This window comes from Lipotes vexillifer, unplaced genomic scaffold (assembly GCF_000442215.2).
Source record: "Lipotes vexillifer unplaced genomic scaffold, Lipotes_vexillifer_v1.1 scaffold628, whole genome shotgun sequence".
Classification (NCBI taxonomy): domain Eukaryota; kingdom Metazoa; phylum Chordata; class Mammalia; order Artiodactyla; family Lipotidae; genus Lipotes; species Lipotes vexillifer.
The window spans coordinates 621,203-642,043 of record NW_006779395.1 but is presented as its reverse complement, the minus strand read 5'-3'; the positions used below and the strand labels follow the sequence as shown (position 1 = coordinate 642,043).

General features: G+C 50.3%; 1 protein-coding gene across 1 annotated transcript; it reads right to left on the bottom strand.

Moving 5' to 3' along the window:
- Nucleotides 1-2,478: 2,478 nt before the first annotated feature.
- Nucleotides 2,479-19,612, bottom strand: ECHDC3 (enoyl-CoA hydratase domain containing 3). Its single transcript, XM_007452573.1, is given in 7 exon segments — nucleotides 2,479-2,526; nucleotides 2,528-2,779; nucleotides 7,943-8,152; nucleotides 12,841-12,938; nucleotides 14,545-14,642; nucleotides 14,644-14,664; nucleotides 19,443-19,612. Coding segments are annotated over 7 exon segments (897 nt in total).
- Between the last annotated feature and the right edge of the window lie 1,229 nt (nucleotides 19,613-20,841).

Genomic DNA, 20,841 nt, shown 5'->3' with positions numbered 1-20,841 from the left:
CAACAAAAAAAAAAAAAAAAAAAAAAAAAAAAAAAAAGAAAGTTTTCATTCAATATCCCAGTGGAAGGAAGCAGAGATGCAAATTAACCCCCAATTTGTATTTGCCTTGAGGGTGAATCATATGACACTGGTGTTTGGGTAGCAGATTTCCCTTCTGGATTATTGTTTGCTCTGTCGATTATTAAGATTTATAGCAAGTTCCTGAGGCACTTCAGCTCACAGGTTGGGAAGCCAGCCTAGAGGCCAGAGGATTTCCTGGTTGGAGGCTATGTTGCCGCTCATACAGAAACTGGAAAGGCAACTTGGTTTTCCTTGGAACGTGTGAGAAGGCTTTGCTAACTTTCTCCAAAGCCCGGAGTTTATAAAACCCTCTCCTCACTGTGGGATCCATCAACAGCCACACAGCAACTCCCACAGGGGGCAACCCGCAGGGGCCCCACTGGTGGATTATTTTTGAGCAGATCATGACGGCCAGTCCTTCACAGCCTGGGTTGAAATTTCAGACAGTTTATCAGATTCGTAGTAAAACTCCACTGGTGATTTGCCAATGGTCAAATCCCACGTCCTCGGTGCGCCGGCAAAGTCCTCCAGGGGGCGCGCTTAGTCCAGCCCTGGGTTTGGAAAGCTGAGGGGCAGGGGTCAGGTCTTCAGGCCGGCCTCCCTCCAGCCCAGGCTCCCCGACAAGGTGGGCAGCCGGCGGGGAGGGCACCCACGGCTTTATCAGCAGACAGAGTCTGGGACCCTCCCTCTCCCCGGTCTCCACCACGCATCTGTAAGCTGGAGGTGATGGTGGCCCCGCTCTGCTGGATTCTGGTGGTGACTGAATGAGGATGTACAGGGGGTGCTGGTGTGTACTGGGCTCCAGGGACTGGTGGCTCTGATGATCTTTCTTCTTCTGAGGAACATTCTCAGTAACAAGCTCCTCCTTTCCAAGAAAACATTCTTTTTTACATTTATTTTACTTATTTTTGGCTGCGTTGGGTCTTCGTTGCTGCGTGCCGGCTTCTTCTAGTTGTGGCGAGCAGGGGCTGCTCTTCGTTGCAGTGCGCGGGCTTCTCATTGCAGCGGCTTCTCTTGTGGAGCACGGGCTCTAGGCGCGCAGGCTTCAGTAGTTGTGGCTCGTAGGCTCTAGAGCACAGGCTCAGCAGTTGTGGTGCACGGGTTTAGTTGCTCCGTGGCATGTGGGATCTTCCCCGACCAGAGCTCAAACCTGTGTCCCCTGCACTGGCAGGTGGATTTTTTTTTTTTGCAGGTGGATTTTAACCACTGCGCCACCAGGGAAGCCCTCCAAGAAAACACTCTTTTTCACCTTTCTAAACTCTGGCAAAGAAAAAAAAACAACAACAAAGGCCAATCTCAATAGAAACCCACTAGGGGACCTCCCTTCCAGGGGCTGCTTGCCCCCGTGATTAGAATGAGAACCACCGGGTAGAGCCTCACGGGTCTCTGTCTTTGGTACGAATTACATTTATGGCCACTCTAATCATAGGTAAAAAAAAATTGGCCTTAAAAAACATGATCAGCCCCAGGTGTGAGCTGGTGGAGGGGAGGTCTGGGACATTTCTGGGGCCTAACTGGACCAGAAGCCAGGAAGTAAGATGTTTAGGTCCTAAACCACTGTTGGGGAACTCAAATGCTTGGGGCTAGTCTGGATTCTTTACCAGAAGCTGAGCAGAGTTTGGAAATGCTTCTGGAGGAGGTGATCCTTCGTGGGGACAATGTGTGTTCTGCGTCCCTCCTTTCTCTCCCTGATGCTTTTATCCTCAGGTTTAGCCCAGGGTCCGGGCTCCCAGTATCCTGGTGGCAGGGACCTTCGTTACAGAAGCACCAGGCACCTGCTGGACGTCCATCAGCACAGGCGTCAAAGACAGAGTTCATTGATTTTCTTCTCTCAACCAGCTTACAGTCTGGTTGGGAAGTTAAAATTACCAGTCTCTCTAAATAGGTAATCTTTAAAAGACCCCGTAAGATTATCCCAAAGCCAGAGGCATGATTATTTCTCAATAGAATCAGGAAGCTTTTCAGAGGGGAGAGCATCTCGTGAAGATCTGCAATGTTTCTGTTGTGGGCAACTGGCATCACCTCCACCTTGGGGGCCCTTTCCTGTCACAGAGTCGGGCTGAAATCCTTCCTTCTCACCTCAGTTTTATCTTCACCTTCTCCCCTGGGGGGGGGGCATCCCCTCATCTAAGGTCCTGGGAAGGAGCGTCACACATGGGCTTTCTTGTGTGCTCACAGCCCTTCCACTCAAGTTAGCACCCGACTCTCCAGGTCACCCCTTCCCGAGGGAGCGCTGACTCGTAACCCAGACACCGTGCACTGAGACGTGACTGATGCCGGAAAAGCAGGCTGGCTCTGCTACAGTCACGAGGCAGCGGTGGTGCCTGGGGGTTGGAAGGTCACGGGTGGGGCCGGTGAGGGGGAACCCTGAGCGCTGCCCACTGGGCTCACGACCCCTGGTTCCTCTGATGAGGCCGCTCAGTGTGACCAGACGGGCTTCCTCTTCTGGAGGAAGGCCTTGACCCCCCTCCTGGCCATCCGGCAGGCCCAGGCTGTCCACCATGGTCTGGGAGGTGAGGTGGCAGGCAGTCCTGAGGTCCCGAGCCAGCTGCCCGTAGAGGGCGGCTTTGCCCAGCGACAGCACGGGCCGGCCTGGCGAGGCCACCTTCCTCGCCATCCACGTGGTCTCGTCCTCCGGCACCACCCTGCTCAGCAGCCTGTGGAGCAGGGCCTCCCATGCAGAAACGGGCTCCCCGGTGAAGAACACCTCCAAGGCTACCTGTGGGAGGGGACAGGGGCCATTACTTAGGCACTGGCCATCCTGCGACCCAGCGCCGCCCAGGCCCCACCCGCCCCGCTTCACTCTGCAGAGACTGTTTGTACCATGACACTTGGCCCAGTTACCTGCTCCTCAAACACCATGTCCCCATCACCCCTGAGGTCTTCCATCCCCAGACTCCTCCCAGGGACAGGATCCATGAGCACACAGGACCCTCCTCATCTCCTTCAGGTCATGTGTCACCACTCTATTGAAATCACAGCTCACACCCCAGCACCATCCCCCCTTCTGGCTGCATTGTCTTCCTTTGCACTTTCACCATTTACTATATATTTTACACATTCATTTTGTTTATTGTATTATCTCCTTTGTTGGCACATAAACTTCACTAGGTCAGAGACTTTTTTTTTTTTTTTTTACTCTTCTGTTTATTTCTGTATCGCCAACACGAGAAGAGTACCTTGCACATAGTAGGCAGCCTCCAGGATATTTATTGGTGAGTGATTTAAGGAGTGGATGGATGGAGGCAAACAGTACAGGAGAGGTGATGCCACAGTCCTGCAGAGGCCAGGTCAGAAGGTGACACGGCTTCCACTGGTCTTTCTCTCCGGCTGTTCAGCCTTGGAGCCCAGCTGCCACTCCGTGAGGAAGCCCGAGCCACACTGAGGCTGTGCTGTGTGTGCCCCTGACCAGCCCAGCCAAGGTCTCAGCTGAGAGGCAGCCTCAACAGCCAGATGTGGGAGCGGGTGGGCCCTCAGACCACTGCCCCCAAATGTCATGCTCCCCTTTCAAATCTTCCCAGCTGAGGCCACGGACATTGTGGTGCAGAGATAAGCCTTCCTCTCTGAGCCCTGTCCAAGTTGCAGATTCACGAGCTAAACAAATTACTATTGTTTGGAGCCACTGAGTTGAGGGTGGTTTGTTATAGATCATTGGACTAGCTTGTGGTATCATCAGCACTTAGGTCATGGGTTTTCAACCTCAGGGCTATTGTATGTTTGGGACCAGATAATTTTTTTGTCGTGTGGGGCTGTCTTGGGCATTGTAGGATGTTTGTGGCATCCCTGGCCTCTATCTACTGGGCAGCAGTACCCCTGTCCCAACTTGTGACTATTAAGGCACTGCCAAACGGCCCCTGGCGCCAATACCGCTCCCAGATTAGAACCACCGATTAAGGTGGTTTTTTGAATCATGAGACTAGATCGTATCACAGAGGGATTGGGCTTTGGTGGAAGAGGAGAGGCCAGAAGGCGGGTACAGATGCCATCATAGGTACAGATGGAGCACACAGTGGACTGGACTGGCCACCAGGGACAAGGCAATGTTGGTCCCATTTTCTCCTCTGCAGTTAGGGGAGAGGACTAAATCCCAATGTTGTCCAATTTTGGAAATTTCATGATAACATGTTGGAGGCAGCAGGAGCTACAGAGACTATCTCATAGTTGAAGAGGAACAGCATTGTCACTGCAAAGCGTGTCTGAAGTGCCTGTTTGAATGTGGAGCTAAAAACCGGTCCTGCTGATTGAGGGCTGCTAAGTAAGACGCCTCTGAAGACTCCCAGCGAGTCCCAGTGAAGGGCAGAGGCCAGGGGGTCCGATCTGGGGAAGGAGCAAGAGAACACGAGAGTCCCCCCCTGTCCCGGGCACTCATGTTCCTGGCCTGCCTTCAGCTTCCTGCCTGGTCCCACCTAGTCCATGGCCCTCTCTGGCATCAGTGTCCTTATCTGCCTGGTGGGGTAACGATATTTAGCACCACACTGATTTATAGGGGTTGTACCCACACGGATTAGATAATAGAGTGGCATTCCCTGAGAAAAAGAAAGCCTATTTTGTGGCGAATTAGCACAATGTTTACTTACTGTTTCCCCTGAAACTTCAGATGAGAGAAGAAAATACCTCCTCTCACCCTTTTCTGTAATCAACTCTTGTTAGGGTCCCCCTAACAAGGTGGTGATTTTATACTTCCTCTTCCCAGAGTATCTGTATTAAAAGCAACAAAAAGCACTTGAAGCCAAGGCTGACCTTCAAGGCTGACCCCTGGTGTCTGATGTCCCCAAGTTCCAATCCCACTTACCAACCACACAAACTTAAGGGGGCACTTTAACCCTCTGAGCCTGTTTCCTCATCTGAAAAAATGGGAGTAAAGATTCCCATTCTCCTGCAGAATTGTGAAGATTGGAGAAAGCTGTGTAAAACTTATACTACAGTGCAGGGCACCCAGGAGGCCCCTAGTAAATGCAGTGCCTGTTATTAACAGGCTTCTTCCTCCTGTAAATTTGTATGGATCTCCAATGTTGGCTTTAGGTATCAAGGCCCCTGATTATTTAAAGCAGAGGGGTCTCTGGGGTTCCTCAAGGCACGTGCAGAAGAACGAGCTGGTGGTGCTTCGCCGTTAGGGCTGCGATTCGGCAGGACCGGAAGCGAAGGGCCTGACAGGGGATCATGGGTTAACTTCCTCAGCCGGGAGACTTCCGGTGAGTCACCGAGACCCCAGCCCTCCCGTGAGGTGGGCTGTTGAACATACGCCTGTGGTGGCCACAGCGTCACCGTTAACATGCAGATTCTGACGCGGTGGGTCTGGGGGGGCCCTGAGACCCCCGGTTCCCAGGCTCTCTGGTGATCTGCACGCGGGCTGGGTTGCAAGGCTTTCACTTAACATCCTCTCCATCTTGCAAGTTCTACTCTGATCTAATCAATTAGGAATTCAGATCCCGCAGATGCACAGAGTTACTGTGGGTAAACTGGGGGAAGCAGGTGTTCCCGCGGGGACCTGACTGGTTTGGGAAGCCGGGGCTCTGGTCTTTCACGTGCTCCCCCTGCCCGTGGTACCCACTGCTTTAGGGGCTGGGCGAGACCAGCTCTGACTGAGGGAGGGAGCAGCTGCACCAGGCAGGTCGTCTATACGTGCAGCGAAGATGCATATTTAACTCAAGCCGGGGGAGGGGGACACTTTGCACACGTGGTAAATGATTCACGCCCAGGCTCAGTCTGGCTGGAACCCGAGGGCTCCTCGCCACTGTTTCTGCCGGACAAAGGGCAGCGTCCTCCGCACGCTGGGCAGTTCCCTAGGGTGACCAGCAGAGGGCACTGGCGACCCACACCTGCCGCCTCAGCCGTGTTGAAAGGGGCGGAGCTTCCCGGCACCCGCTTGTTTTTGCTTCCCGGCAGTGTGCACGGGAACGCTGGCCTGTCACCCACGCAGGTGGCGGCCCGTGTACGGATGCGCCCCTGTGGGTGCAGACAAGCACTGACGACAGGCAGGTGTGTTTTGGTTGGTTTTAGATTTTTGTGAATCCCTAGTTTTCCTCCTGGGGCGGGTGGGAGGGGGCACGCAGGTGAAATTTATGCAACATGGTTCTGAGAACTGGGCTTCCTGGGAATTTAAGGCCTGTCTTTGACAAATTTTTTTTTCCTTCTTTCTTCTCAAAAACGAATTTAAAATTTGACACATATAATCAATTTGTAAGTTTCTGGGACTCAAGTATAAGCCTTGATTTTTAAAGTTTGTTTTGAAGATTTTTTTTAATGAGAATTTTAAATTTTTGTCTGTGTTGGGTCTTCGTTGCTGCGCGCGGGCTTTCTCTAGTTGAGGCGAGCGGGGACTACTCTTCGTTGTGGTGCTCGGGCTTCTCTTTATGGCGGCTTCTTGTTGCGGAGCACGGGCTCTAGAGCGCAGGCTCAGTAGTTATGGCGCACGGGCTTAGTTGCTCCGTGGCATGTGGGATCTTCCTTGACCAGGGCTTGAATGCACTCCCCTGCATTGGCAGGCAGATTCTTAACCACTGTGCCACGAGGGAAGTCCTAAAGTTTGTTTTGAGAAAGAATAGATTCTTATCTGGAAAGTAGGGCTGATTTAAAGTTTTCAAATGCTTTAACATGGAACCTTCCAGAATGTTAGGTGTCAAAGCTGAACAGCAGCAGGTTGGCCAAGCAACCACCTTTAATGTGCAAAAGGCCTGGAGATTTGATTTGCACAATTATAAGATACTTCGTTCATAAGCTCTGACGATAACTTTGTGATGCATTTTAATTTAATGTGCTGGCACCAAGCAGGGACTTAAGAAGTATTTATTGAATTAATATATAACATTTAAGGTAAATGTGTATCCTGGTGGGATCCAGACACCCCCCTGAGTCTGAGGACACTGGAGCAAGCTGTTGTGTTCTGAGGGTCACTTTTTCCAATGTGGAGCCCATGTCCAGCTCGTTTTCATAAGTGTATGTGTTTGTACGTACCTGTCACCAGAATTTTCTCACAAGCACACATTTCTGTAAAAGCTAATGAGGTGCATGAAAGGCAGGTGTGCTTCCCTGAACCTCTCCGTCCTGTGGCTTGATTTCCCTTGGGGCTCATTTCTTTTGTGCCTCCGGCATATGAGCAACTGCTAATTTTCCTAGTTGATGCTAAAATGGTTAATATATTCTAGAAAGCAATTTAGATTCCCTACTTGCTACAACTCTGGCACCCCCTTTAAAAACAGATTTCCAGTTGAGAATAAGGATGTATTTTTCTAGAACAAGGAAACCACCAGTTTCTACTTAAGAGCTGTTCAGTAAACATTCTTTATGACGTTATAGGAAGGAGGAAAGCTTTGTGAAGAAAGTGGACTTCACTCGGGTTAGCAATAACAGAACAACTCTGGCAGGGCAGCTCCTTCTGGGGCAGATTCGACACACCATGTACAGGACATTCCTGCAACCACTGCAAACCTGACACACTCAGTGTATCAGCTACTTTCAGTCCGTTCTGGAATGAGACAGATTGCTGGCAAACAGGAAGCCAGCGACAGAATGTCCTAGCCTCTTATACTGGCATATGTCACCATGCTATTATAGCTCATGGGCAACCTTTCCGTGCAACAAAACTGTGTCTGAATTGCATTTCAAATAAGAGTGCAAAACATGTTCACCTTTATGAAAACAAAGCATATCTAAAAACCTAACCAGCTGTATTGAGGGGTAGGCAAGAATGAAAAGCAGTGATTTACAAACTGACAGCCACTGGGATAACCTCCCAACACGAGACATTAGTACATTCAGCCAGCTCTGCTTTGGGCAGAATGTCCTGAATCAAATGGTACTTTCAACAAGCAAGTTCCGGAACTCACCCTCACAGGCACTGGAGGATCACAGTTAGCAAGGGGGTTCAGGGAGTTCAGTTAACTTTCTCTCCCCAAGGCCTCCCCGCTCTCCCCAAGGCCACCCCGGGGGTGGAGCAGAAGAGCCCGATGTTCACGCCCAGCGTGGTAAAGGAGGACTTGTCACTCGCCACAACAATGTCACAGCTGGCAACCAGCTGACACCCAGCGGCAGTGGCCAGGCCGTTCACCATGGCGATGATGGGGACCGGGTGGGTCTGGATCAGCATCATGACCTGAAGAGCAAACACACCTGCTTCGCTTCCATCCAAGAGTGAGGTGCGACAGTAACACTTAGGATTTTATGTGACTTTACTGTTTTCAGAGCCCTCTTCATATGCTATCAGTCTATCAGATTCTATGACAAAAAGGGTAGGGGAAGTCACAAAGAGAATAACTTTCATTAAATATCGACGGTGAGCCAGAATGTGTGATTTGGTCTTCCTGAGATCCAGGAGGAAGGAACCAGGACACTAAGGCTCATGGGGGAAGTAACCCCCTAAGGCCACCAGATCTGCGAGGGGGGCTATGGGGTCTGAGCCACCTCTGTCTGACTCCAGGCCCCTGGTCTGTCCCTAAGCATGATTTCTGTGAGGACGCTGTCCCCTCAACCGCTCCCCTAGCAACCCCGCTGCAGAAGAGGGCTTTGACCTCTGGGGAACAAGCAGTTCTGTCCCAAAGGTGCCTGCATGGAGCTCTTGTGTTCAAAGTCTGAAACAGGTGGGAAAGGGCCTGGGAGGTAATTTCCTTAGTAATTACTTCTCCAATTACCACCATGATACTCTCTCAATTCTATTAAGATGGTGGGGAACACCCCGCTGTCATCAAAATAAACAAAATTCCAGGGCTTCCCTGGTGGCGCAGTGGTTGAGAGTCCACCTGCCGATGCAGGGGACACGGGTTCGTGCCCTGGTCCAGGAGGATCCCACATGCCACGGAGCGGCTGGGCCCGTGAGCCATGGCCGCTGAGCCTGCGCGTCCGGAGCCTGTGCTCCGCAACGGAAGAGGCCACAACAGTGAGAGGCCCGCGTACCGCAAAATAAATAAATAAATAAATAAATAAAATAAAATAAAATAAAATAAAATAAACAAAATTCCAAAATGCATTGGCACAGAGAGGGGAGCTGGAAACTGGCTCAGGTGAGACCCCTCCCCCCCAAAATCTCCAGAACTTTAACTTAGTTTTGAGCTTATGAAATAACTTGGCTAATTTCTCCATTTTTTTCCCATGACACTCTAAACAGATTGTGTTACTATGGTGACTTCAGTGTATAAATGTTTGCCCTTCGACCCCGGCAGGAGGGAAGGGAGGCGGGGACCTGGCCTTGCTTCCCACGCAGCCGCTCCAAGGAAAACGACCTTCACAGATTCCAAGGGTTTGCCTAAGGAACTTACCTTTTGTGTTCATGAACATTTGATACTTGACAGCTTTATTATAAAATGACCAATTATATATTTAGGGATATGATATCATATTCCTGACTTTGGGGGTTCGCCTTTTGAGAATCTGGTAAATGCTAATGACCCTCCTCCAGAGGAATGCACATATTATGTACCAGCACCCCAAACTGCTGGTGGGTATAGGTTGTTCGTGCACATACGTGAGGATGGGGAAGGTGAGGGGCAGCGCTGCTTCTCAGTGGATACAGTAGCAAGCAGGCTGCACAAGAGCGTCTAAGGTCTGACTGCAGAGACAGAAAAGACTATTTCAGCTCTGAGTGTCATCCGTCACCTGATCAACTGAAGGTATGAAGAGTCAGTTGGCTGTGACTTGGGTGGCACAGTCTGTCTCCTGCCTGTCTTCTAGGAAGGGCTGAGATTCCACACAAGCTGGTGGGAAATACTTAGGCAATCCAGTAGATCACCAACATTAAAAATATCCTACCCTCGATCTAGGCATTCTAAGAAATAATCTGAAATAGGGCAAAAAGCTGTCTGGACCAAGATGTTCACCAAATCATTATTTTATAATAGTAAAAACTATAAGTAATATAAATATACAAAAATAAGTAAATGGCTATATAAACTAAAATATATTCCAATGCAATGGAATGCTACATTCGTATTACAATGAAATATTCTGAGAGAAATATCAGCATGGTGGTCTGCAGTGAGGCTGCTGGGGGCTGACACCCCGGCTATCACTTACTTTCTGCCTATCCCTCAGTCTTCACATCTGTAAAATGGGTATAATTATAGTAACAACCTTACAGAACAGGAAGATTATGTAAATTAACATGTCTAAAGTTCTCAAAGTATCACCTGGCACATAGTAAGCATTCAATGCTATGATGATATTATATAATTATACTGTATAATCACACCCATGTATGATCATTCAAACAAATGGGTACACATGGGAAAGGATGAAAAAGAAATACAGCAAAATATTAATTACAGTTCTCTGTGTGGTATGTTCATGGGTAGTATCAGTAATTTATTTTTCTTCCTTTTGTTCTTCTAGATTTTCCAAATTTTCTATAAGAAGTATCTATTACTTTTATAATTAAAAAAATATTTTAAATAAAGTTAGAGAGCAATTCAGGAAAGACAGAGGGAACCTAGCTAATACACCAGCTGGGTAACCAATCCCTTGATTGTCAAGAATGATTAGTCCTCCTATTTTGCCTCCTGAATTCAGTACTTGTTTTGGTCCTGCCTACTCCAAAATGGGACATAAATTTAACTCTGCCCCAGCCTCACCGAACAGCATCACGGAGGGTTCTACGCTCGTTCCCAAAGCAAGTGGCCCTGTCCCTTTGTCATGTCAGTGGTGGGTGTGAGGAGGAGGGAAGACTCTTCCTGGACCAGGGTTTCCACCTTCAAACTTGAACGGGACGAAAGAAGAGACCAGGATAGGCCTCCAGCGAAAGCCCCCCACATCTGCCCGAGGGAGGTGACGTTCGCTCTTCCCTGACCAGGTGTTTCTTCTCATTTTCAATTTGCCCCATTTCTGATTTGTAAATAACTAACCATCATGCGGCACTTGTGGTCTGTGACAAATCTGCTACAGAACTTAGATGCGGAGACAATCCAGATATTTCTTCCTTTCTACCGTCACCTGTTCTCATGCATAAACTGAACGGGGAAATACCTAGCTCATTCTGTTCCAGTCTGCCTGCTGATTACACTTGCAAACTGAAATCTCACACCAGTTCGCGGTGTTCGGATTTATCCAGGGCAATGTGATTTTCTTCGAAAAAGTATTAAAGAAGTCCGTGTACTTTCAGCTCCTATTTTACTACATCGGGGTGAGGTCCTGTATGCGTCTTTTTTCAGTGAGTTGGAGGCATCCGTGGGGTGGAAGCTTCCAGAAAATCTGGCCTTTGTCCGGGGAAGAATCTCAGCTCCCCTGTGGCCCTTTTCTGTTTAGATCTCAGTTCATGAAGATACCACAGAAAAGTGACCGAAACAGGCTCTTTAGGGAGGACGGAAGGGCTCCACTGGTTCTCTATGATGATTTTCTATTTTCGACCAAACATACCAGGTATTAGTAGAAAAATAACTTTTAAAGCACCAAGTCCTGGCAAACACACAGCGGAATGTCCCATAATCATCATTAATGTGAAACAAAAGACTGAAGTCTTGGCTCTGACTTGCTTCCATCTCCATGAAGTCAAGTCAATCACTTTTCTGGTTTGTCCCTCCACGAAATGAGAAACTATAATGTGATCTCCTAAGGGGTTTCTGGAAGGGCAGGGAAAACGAGGATGTATCCCAATCACCTTCCCCTTCCCCTCTCTGATGCTCATTTTTGTCTGGTCTACATTGAAGGTACATTGAAGGTATCGCTAAATATTTTTTGAATCATTAATAACATTGATAACCAAAGAGATGAATGATTAAGTCAATGTACGAGGGAGAAATTAGGTGAAGTAATCTTAGGGTTAGGTTATGAAACTGCTTTATACGTCTTCCTTCTCAACTAGGTTTCCAGTTTCAGGTCGGCTGGAAACTCTTTTTTCCTTCTGTTTCCCTCAGTATCTTGCAAGTATGCATATAGCAGGTGCTCAATAGATGCTCATTAAATGAACAATATGTTACTTAAAGTTGGATTCTATATTTTTGGTTATCTGGGTTGATTTGATGCATTTGTAAGTCACCCCCAACTTTTGTCCTTCCTCCCCTGCATCTGTTGTCAATTTCCCTCCTTAATGTGGTTAAAGAGACAGAAGACGGAGGGGAAAATGAAGAAGGTAATTTTCCTACTTGGAGGCAGTGATTATAAAGGTTAGTTGAAAGAAGGGTTTGAAAGTAATTTTGAAAATCATTATTGTTAAGGGCTTCCCTGGTGGTGCAGCGGTTGAGAGTCCGCCTGCCGATGCAGGGGACACGGGTTCGTCTCCCGGTCTGGGAAGATCCCACATGCCGTGGAGCAGCTGGGCCCATGAGCCATGGCCGCTGAGCCTGCGCGTCCGGAGCCTGTGCTCCGCAACGGGAGAGGCCACAACAGTGAGAGGCCCGCGTACCACAAAAAAAATAAAAATAAAAAAATAATAATCATTATTGTTATGAATGCTCTCTTTGCCATTAACAGAGTTGTTTTAGTTTAAAATTTTAAAACTTTTAATAATCTTAGGTTCTTCCTCTCTAAAGATGTACATTTCTACCCTTTACCTCTTACTTAAGACATGGATACCAAGACATACCCCCTTAAGGCAGAGATGGCAACTCTGAGTCGCAGCATGTGTTTTCGTTTCTTTGGCCTATGGCAAGATCAAAAGCCAACCACGGTCACTTCTGAAAAGTCTACACCAAATAGTTGCTTGGATGAAGGGTTCGCCAATGACCATAGAGGTTTCAGTAGTTCTGCAGTGGTGACGTCTCATAGCTTAAGACCTTATCTGTAAACTAGAAGCCTAATTCAATATTTAATACTGTTATCACTCTCAGGCTTGCAATGTCAACTGTCACCCTGGCTTACCTCAGAACAGGTTCGGAACACTTCAGCGTGATAATCTGGGCTATGCTCATTCGTCAGTTCCTTTCAATCATGCCCAGAAGAAAATACAGGCCCCTCAGCTGCAGTGATTCCAGTTGAGCAAAGAAAAGACGGAGATGTAAATAGCCAGAGCTGGGGCTATAAATAACTTCAGGGAGCGATCGTATCGATGCTGTGGACACTTAGAGAAAGTTAATGGCCTGATTTTGATAAGAATAATTCCAGTTAGCCTGAAAAGCTACAGCCAGTATTTTATGATGACAGTGCAGGGTGAGGCATCTGTTTTCTAAAAGGTCCCTGGTGGAAACCAATGAAAACACACAATTACAGAAAGGAGCAGGCTCAGGGACCAAGGCGACGGTACTCTCTTCAGAGTCGTCCCTTTGGTCCCACAATTTTGTTTTGGGACGTGGTCTGGCCTGAGTATACCGACTGACCCAGGGCCACATAAATCCACCAGGCCTTCAGCAGCGCCCCTGTCATTTAGCCTGTAGACAACGGGCCACCCCTAGGGCAGGAGTCAGGAAGGTCAAAGTGTGAAGAGAATCCCTTTATTTTATAAACAAGGGACCTGAGTAGGTGGATTTATTGTCATTGTTGTCATTAACCACAACAACAAAACATAATTCCACTGATAAGCCGGTAACACTTCATATTTCCTCTTGTCCTGGCGGTTCTGACAGGCAGCAAGGGAGGAAATGGTGCCGTCTGGACGTGAGCTGCCTTCGCTGCGTCCGGGTTACGCCCCTGACTGCTGACCTCAAACAGCTCTATTTCTTTTCTCTTCACCACATAAAACAGTTGAAAATGTATATTCAACCACTGATAAGAAGGTCACATTCTCCAGAAACACTGATCCTTAATTTTTTTTTTTTTTTTTTGGTGGTACGCGGGCCTCTCACTGTTGTGGCCTCTCCCGCCTCGGAGCACAGCCTCCGGACACGCAGGCTCAGCGGCCGTGGCTCACGGGCCCAGCCGCCCCGCGGCACGTGGGATCCTCCAGGACCGGGGCACGAACCTGTGTCCCCTGCATCGGCAGGCGGACTCTCAACCACTGCGCCACCAGGGAAGCCCTGATCCTTAATTTTTTTAAAAAAAAGTATCACAGAGCATCATCCATATTACTTGTCTGTGGATGCTTTAAAAATCCTGACATTGCTATTATTTATACCACTGCCATCATCACCAGATAATTTGGTAAAAATTCTTACTGGAAAAAGAGCAAGGAAAGAATTGGGCAAAATATGGCACCCTTTCTGGCACCGTTGAAGAAGACTGCTCATCTCAGTTGGGAGCCTGGTAAGAACTGAAAGACAAACCGATCGAGTGTCCTAGCAGCCTGGTCCTAGCCGACTAGGCAGTCTACCAAAAGGACTGGCGATTAAACCCATCATATAAGGTCCACGAGGAAATCAGTGCTCTGCTTTTGATGGGAAGACCAGCATAGCCACGAGTGGCAATGTTTAGTATCCAACAGAAAGGAAAAGACATATTTTCACTGCACAGTAATCTTTGCCATAATTTCCACAGTCCGTAGTGTCAGCACCAAGGTTCCCACCACGCACAAGTTTAGGAGCTTCCAAACAATTCTCCCATTAAATGAGGGAATGCCCTAGTTAACCAAAGAATTTTGAGACACCTCTTCTGGGCTCTGCAGAACACTGAGGATGGACATCTGATCAATACCTGAAATAATAATGACCTTCAGATCTTGGCTTTTGGCTTCGTGAAGAATGTCATTTTGGAGAGATCTCAGGGTCGCCAGTGACAGTGCATTTCTTCTTTGGATCGCTCAAGACAATGCTCCTGCGAAGAACAATTTATAATTACCAGGTCATGTGCCAGTCAAAACAAGAAAGGACCCCTTGCAATTCCTTTCTAATTTGGGAGCTATTTTTAAAACCCCAGAAAAGAGAGCTGTGGGCGCTCAGAGGCCATTGAGAGGGTTTGTCAACTCTCGGGAGTGACAGCCAAGTCAAGACAAGGAGACCACCTGAGATGCACCGTGGGGCTCTCTCTCTTCCCTTGAGTTGTTTCCCTTTTTCTCCAAGTTTGCTCTCAGAACCATTACTGCCACCTCCACAGAAAGGGCAAGACGCAGCAGGTCCAAAATCATCACCGCCCAGACTGAGTGGCTGCGAGGTCTGTAAGGCAGCGGCAGGGTCCGGAGAGAAAATATGGCCCCAGATCTCCTCCCACCCACCCCATGGAAGAGGCAGCTGAGGTACAGATGCCAATATGCGTATCTGACAGCACTGTCTCACCTCCTCTATAGTGACATCCTGTAATTCAGCAAAATCATTCCCATTTGAGAATGGGGTGATACATGAAGAACTGCACAGCAAGAGGGCCTCCGGGACATCATCCCCCAAAAGCTGGTGTTCAAAGGCCTGCTTGCTGTTTTGAAGTACCCCACGTGCTGGTGATAATAACCTGGATTTTCATCTTACTGCCTAAACATAGAAATGTCTTCTTTTTGCTCTTATACGGAATGGGCAACGGGCCAGACACCAGATGATTGTTATATATTTTCTGTTTCTCATCCATCTCCGCCCACGTTTTCTGCCTTCCTCATTCTTTTTTTTTTAATAAGTGTTTTTTATTTAATATAAATTTATTTAATTTTGACTGTGTTGGGTCTTCATTGCTGCGCGCGGGCTTTCTCGAGTTGAGGCGAGCGGGGGCTACTCTTCATTGCAGTGTGTGGGCTTCTCGCTGCGGTGGCTTCTCATTGCAGAGCACGGGCTCTAGGCGCACGGGCTTCAGTAGTTGTGGCACATGTGCTTAGTAGTTGTGGCTCGTGGGCTCTAGGGCACAGGCTCAGTAGTTGTGGCGCACGCACTTAGTTACTCCGCAGCATGTGGGATCTTCCCGGACCGGGGCACGAACCCGTGTCCCCTGCATCGGCAGGCGGACTCTCAACCACTGCGCCACCAGGGAAGACCCCTCATTCTTTTTTGAATCTGATATTTCCACTGCTGTGTGTCAACTTGGATACTCAATAAATAGCCTCTGTGCCATTGTTTCCTGGGAAACCACTTTGATGATTGAATTTATTTCACTGCGTTATTAAGAAGAACCATTTTCTTTGGAATGCCACTTCAGTTTTGCTGCCATCTTCAGATGGCTGTGATAGCCGTTGTTTGGTTTCTCATAAACATGTTCTCTCCCAAGTACAAAAGTGACTGGTAGCTGATATGCTTATAGCCCCAGAAACCATATTGTGGGGGTGGTGGAGAGAGACTGCTGATAAGCCTTCCAATAAAATAATGAGTGTGCTCGCTCCAACAAACCTAAAAAGCTGCCATCCCATCGGTGACATATGCTTAAATTCTAAGGCCTAAGGCAAAATTGTGTAAAACGATGCCAGCCCTCAAATGCCCTTGATTTGTCGTGTGTCCCATTAATCCTTTGGCCCAAGTGCTGTCAGAGTGCTCTGAACTGCGAGTTCACTCTTCATCCCAGGGTCACCGGGCTTCTGTGCCTGCAGCTCCACTGAAGCTGTTGCTGCCAAGACTCTCCCGACTGCCGGAACCAAACCCAGTGGCCGCCGTGGTCCTGCTCGCCTTCTGGAAACGCGCTCCTCCCCCCTGTTTCTCTGGTGCGTCTCTTGCTGCTCCTTCTCTACTTCCGTTACGGGCTCCTAGCCTTCTTCTCAGCCCCAAATGCCACGACCCTCAGAGTCCCCTCTTTTGCCCTCTTCTTGTTCCATACACGCCTCCCGGGCAACTTCACCGTGGCCTTGGCATCAGCTACCACCTCTGTGCTGACCACGCCCAGTCTTTGCTCCACTTCAAACCTCTCTCTGAGCTCCAGACCCACAAGTTCACCGGCCTGCTTCCTGGACTCCTCCACCGAGGCGCCCCTTGGGCGTCTTCCCCCAGTGACCTCAGCAGCCCCTCCCCCTTCGCTTATCTCAGAAAGCCATCCTGGATTGCCCCATGGCTCCGTTCCTCATTCCACAGGATATCAAACCCGGTGGATAATACCTCCTCAGAATCTCACACGTCTGAATTCCCCCAGTGGCTACCTTGGTTCAGAACATGGGATGTCTTGCACCTGGAGCTTTAACACCACGCCTCCTGAGAGAGGATCTCTTTAAGAGTGAGGTCACCACCAGGGCACGTGATAAAAGTGTAAACTTTCTGGGGCTTCCCTGGTGGCGCAGTGGTTAAGAATCCGCCTGCCAGTGCAGGGGACACGGGTTCGATCCCTGGTCCAGGAAGATCCCACATGCTGCGGAGTAACTAAGCCCGTGCACCACAACTACTGAGCCTGTGCTCTACAGCCCGCGAGCCACAACTACTGAGCCCATGTGCCACAACTACTGAGCCTGCGCTCTAGAGCCCGCGAGCCACAACTCCTGAGCCCACGAGCCACAACTACTGAGCCACAACTTCAGTGCCACAACTACTGAAGCCCGCACACCTACAGCCCATGCTCCACAAAAGAGAAGCCACCACAACGAGAAGCCCGTGCACCACAACGAAGAGTAGCCCCCAGTCGCCGCAACTACAGAAAGCCCGCGCGCAGCAACAAAGACCCAATGCAGCCAAAAAATAAATAAATTTATTTTTTTTAAAAAAGTGTAAACGTTCCATTCACGGGGCAAGAGAGGGTCCCTGTAGATGCCACAGTGAGCTGTCGGAAGGCCATCCTACCGGCGTAAAACACCAGAAGGTCCAGAAGGCAAGACATTGCCAGATTCCCACACACGGGAGACACTCAACATGTGTCTGTTGGCTGAATTCATGACCAAAAAGAGCATTTCTGTTTTTCACGGCCAGTTCCACCAACTGCTGTGGATTTTAACCTCGTCTAGTTTTTTGGCATCTCTTTTAAACCTAAGTGGCAAGTACCCTGAGATGGCACGGCAAGAGTGAGGACAAGTTTGGAGGTAGATGGGCCTTTCTCTGACTCCTGGCAACCCTACCTCCTGGCCATGTGAGCTCGAACAGGCTGTTACCTCTCTGAACCCTGTCAAGTGGGGATAACGTTATCTACCTAGTGGGCTGTAGTAAGGGCTGGGATAAGGAGTGTGTAGCGCTGAGCACAGTACCCAACTCTGAGCTGGCCCTCACTACACGGCAGTACTGTCACCGAGAGGAGCAGCTTTGAAAAAGGAAACTTGAGTGAGTTGCTCCAGCTCACCCACTTAGTGCCTGACATAGTTCTGCTTTAGCGCTGGCCTCCGGGCTTCCTTGCTACTAAACCATTCCCAGCATGTTTGATAGATTGTTCCCACCATCCCCCCTTCTGATTCATGTTTAACTCTGGAGAATCAATGAGATCTTCTGTTGTCTGGCTGCCGTGCCAAATGGGCCAGATTTGCAAAAACAGAAGTGCCCTTGAAAATGGGCAAGAAGGGCCTCTGCCCGGGCCCTCTTCTAGCAGTGCCCCTCCAGGTGAGCAAGGAGTCCACTGAGAAGTTGGGATGTGCCCACCTGGAAATCACCACCCTCTTCCACACCCCGCCCCAGTCACCTGAAACCCTGGAATTCCCTGGCTCTGCAGTGGGCACCATTAGGCCCAGAGGGTGGCTGTGAGCAATTGTCTGTAGGGGGCGAAGGATTAGACAGGTTGTGGGCATGCTGCACAGGGTGTCTGCAGACCTGTGTGCCAAGGCCCTGGCAGAGCAGCAGGAGGGAGGGTTTGAGAGGTGGGGCAGGCAGGCAGCACAGGGTGGGAAGAAAAGAACAAAGCTGCAGGCTCTCCCCTGCTTTGGGGGAGTTCCTAGGAGCCTGGGGATTGTAAATTCAAACACAGCCTTCCAGGTCTTATGACGGCCTACTTGTGAGGGAAGGAGAAGAAAACATATTTCACAGCTTGATTTGTAAGGTCTAAATACTGAGACATGCTACCTAGGCCTCCCTCTGCACTCTTGCCCTGGCCAGGCAAACGTCAGAGTGAGGCCTGGATGCGGCTGGGGCCTTCTACCTTTATCACGCCACCGTCCACTTTCAAGTTTGTGCCCTGGTATGTTTTTGTAAAAGGGTTTTAGGCTTGTTGAGCCAAAGGGCAGAGCTCAGTACCCTGTTTCCTTTAGCCTATTTATTTACCTGCCCTCACGTGGGCACTTCTGGATGACAGCCAAGGAGCAGCTCGGCTATGCCTGACCTCGCCTCGGAGCCAGGTCAAGTTTGTGAGGCACAGAACCCTCTACTGAAGGGCTTTCTCAAAGGTACAGCAGCGGTGGAGCCTCCCACAAGGCTGCCCACGCTGAGCCCAACTGCACTGTCGACTTGGCCTGGGTTTAGAGGCAGTGCTGGAGCCCGCCCACGTAGCCCCACTTAAATCCTCCGTGTGCGTCCTGCGGGGTCGCGAAGGCCACTGGGCCCAGGCAAGGGACGTCAGTAAACGCAGCATCCGCGGATTCCCTCCACGTCGGGCTTCTCCGCCGGACCGATCCGCTGTGATGGATAAACTGGGCTCAGTGGCGGGCGGAGCTGACCACTGACCGGGCCTCGCTGTACTCTGTGTGAGGTGGCGCGGCCAGCGGCCCGGCCTCCTCCGCCCCTCTCTCTTCCCGGGTCCCGCCGGCCACCCTCCCTGGGAGCAGCCCCGCACGCCCGCGGGCCACTGACCTGATGCCGTCCCGCTGCCGCGTGCTGGTGGGTCGCGACCCCGGCTCCGGCCGCCCGACCCCAGCCGGTCCCCCGCTGCAGAAGCGGGCGGTGAGCGGAGGCCACGGGCCGCGCCGGAGCCAGCCCGACCCCTTCGTCCCCAAGGCCCGCAGGCCCGCGGCGACGGCCATGGCGGTCAGAGACGCGCCGGGGTCGGACGCCGCTGAGCTCGACGCCAAAGACCGCGGGCTCTGGGCGCTCCGAGGGGCGCAGGGGCGAGCCGGGCCACTGCGCTTCGACCGCTCCGGGCAGCGAGCAAAACCGAGTCGGGGATCGCAGGCCCAGGCTTCGACCGGACTCTTCTCCCAGGCCGGACCCAGCCACCGCCGGCCCGCCCCCGTCACCTACCCCCAGGATCCCTGCCGCCCCGCCCCCCCGCCCGGGCCCCCTAGTCTTCCGGCCCCGCCCCGACGCTCCGCCCCCCGTAACCCCTCCCCTGGCGCCCCAACCACCCTTGCTCCACCCCTAGCCCCGCCCCCGATATCCCTACACCGCCTCTGATCCCTCCCCCCGCGCCGCCCCGCCCTCGGGTCCTTGGCGCCCTTCCCGGGAGGAGTTGAGGGCTTGGTTCTGGGGTGAACGACTCTAAACCTGCAGGCACGCGCTGAGGGTTTTTTCCCTTGCAAGGGCAGATGAAAGGGTTTAAAGGAGGCGAGGAGTGGTGTAGCTTTGCTCCTTTTTGTTACAACACCAAGAACATAGTGGTTTGCCTAGACTGGGAGAAAAATGAAGTGTCGGCAGGTAGCAAATGATGTGAGCTAGGGACGCCACCTTTTTACAAATTGCTTTATCCTACCCATCCTATCCAGGCCTCTTATGTGATCCCAGGTCACTACTTGAGCTGTATCCCACTCAGGTATTGGCTTTTGAATGCTTTGTGTCTTCTCTTATCAAGAGCCCGTGGGATCTATGTTTATATCTTGCGTTTTCCCAATGCACCAAGGAGGGAAAGGGAGGCCCTTTTCAGGATCTCAGTGGCTGGCACGAGACAGGGCACATCCTGCGGCTGAGAGCTGAAGTGTGATGAGAATATCCTCATTGTCATTTGCTAGTTAACTGCTTCCTGTATTCGTTAACTTCCTAAAGTCTGGAGATTTGCAGGATACTTGGAAGGAAGGGTCTGGGCCCTCAAGGATCTTCCAGTCTATAGGGTTGACACAATGCCCAGGACCATCCTTGGGCTTTGGCACTGAGAAATTTTGCAAGGATAACAATTATACAAAGGCATCCACAGGCGGGGCCATTGAGGTTGCACAGTGGCTTAAAATAGTCACACACTGGATTCCTTTCAGTGAGGCCCCCTTTAATTCTCAGCTTCATAATTGGACAGATCACTTATGTACAGAATAATATTTTGAAA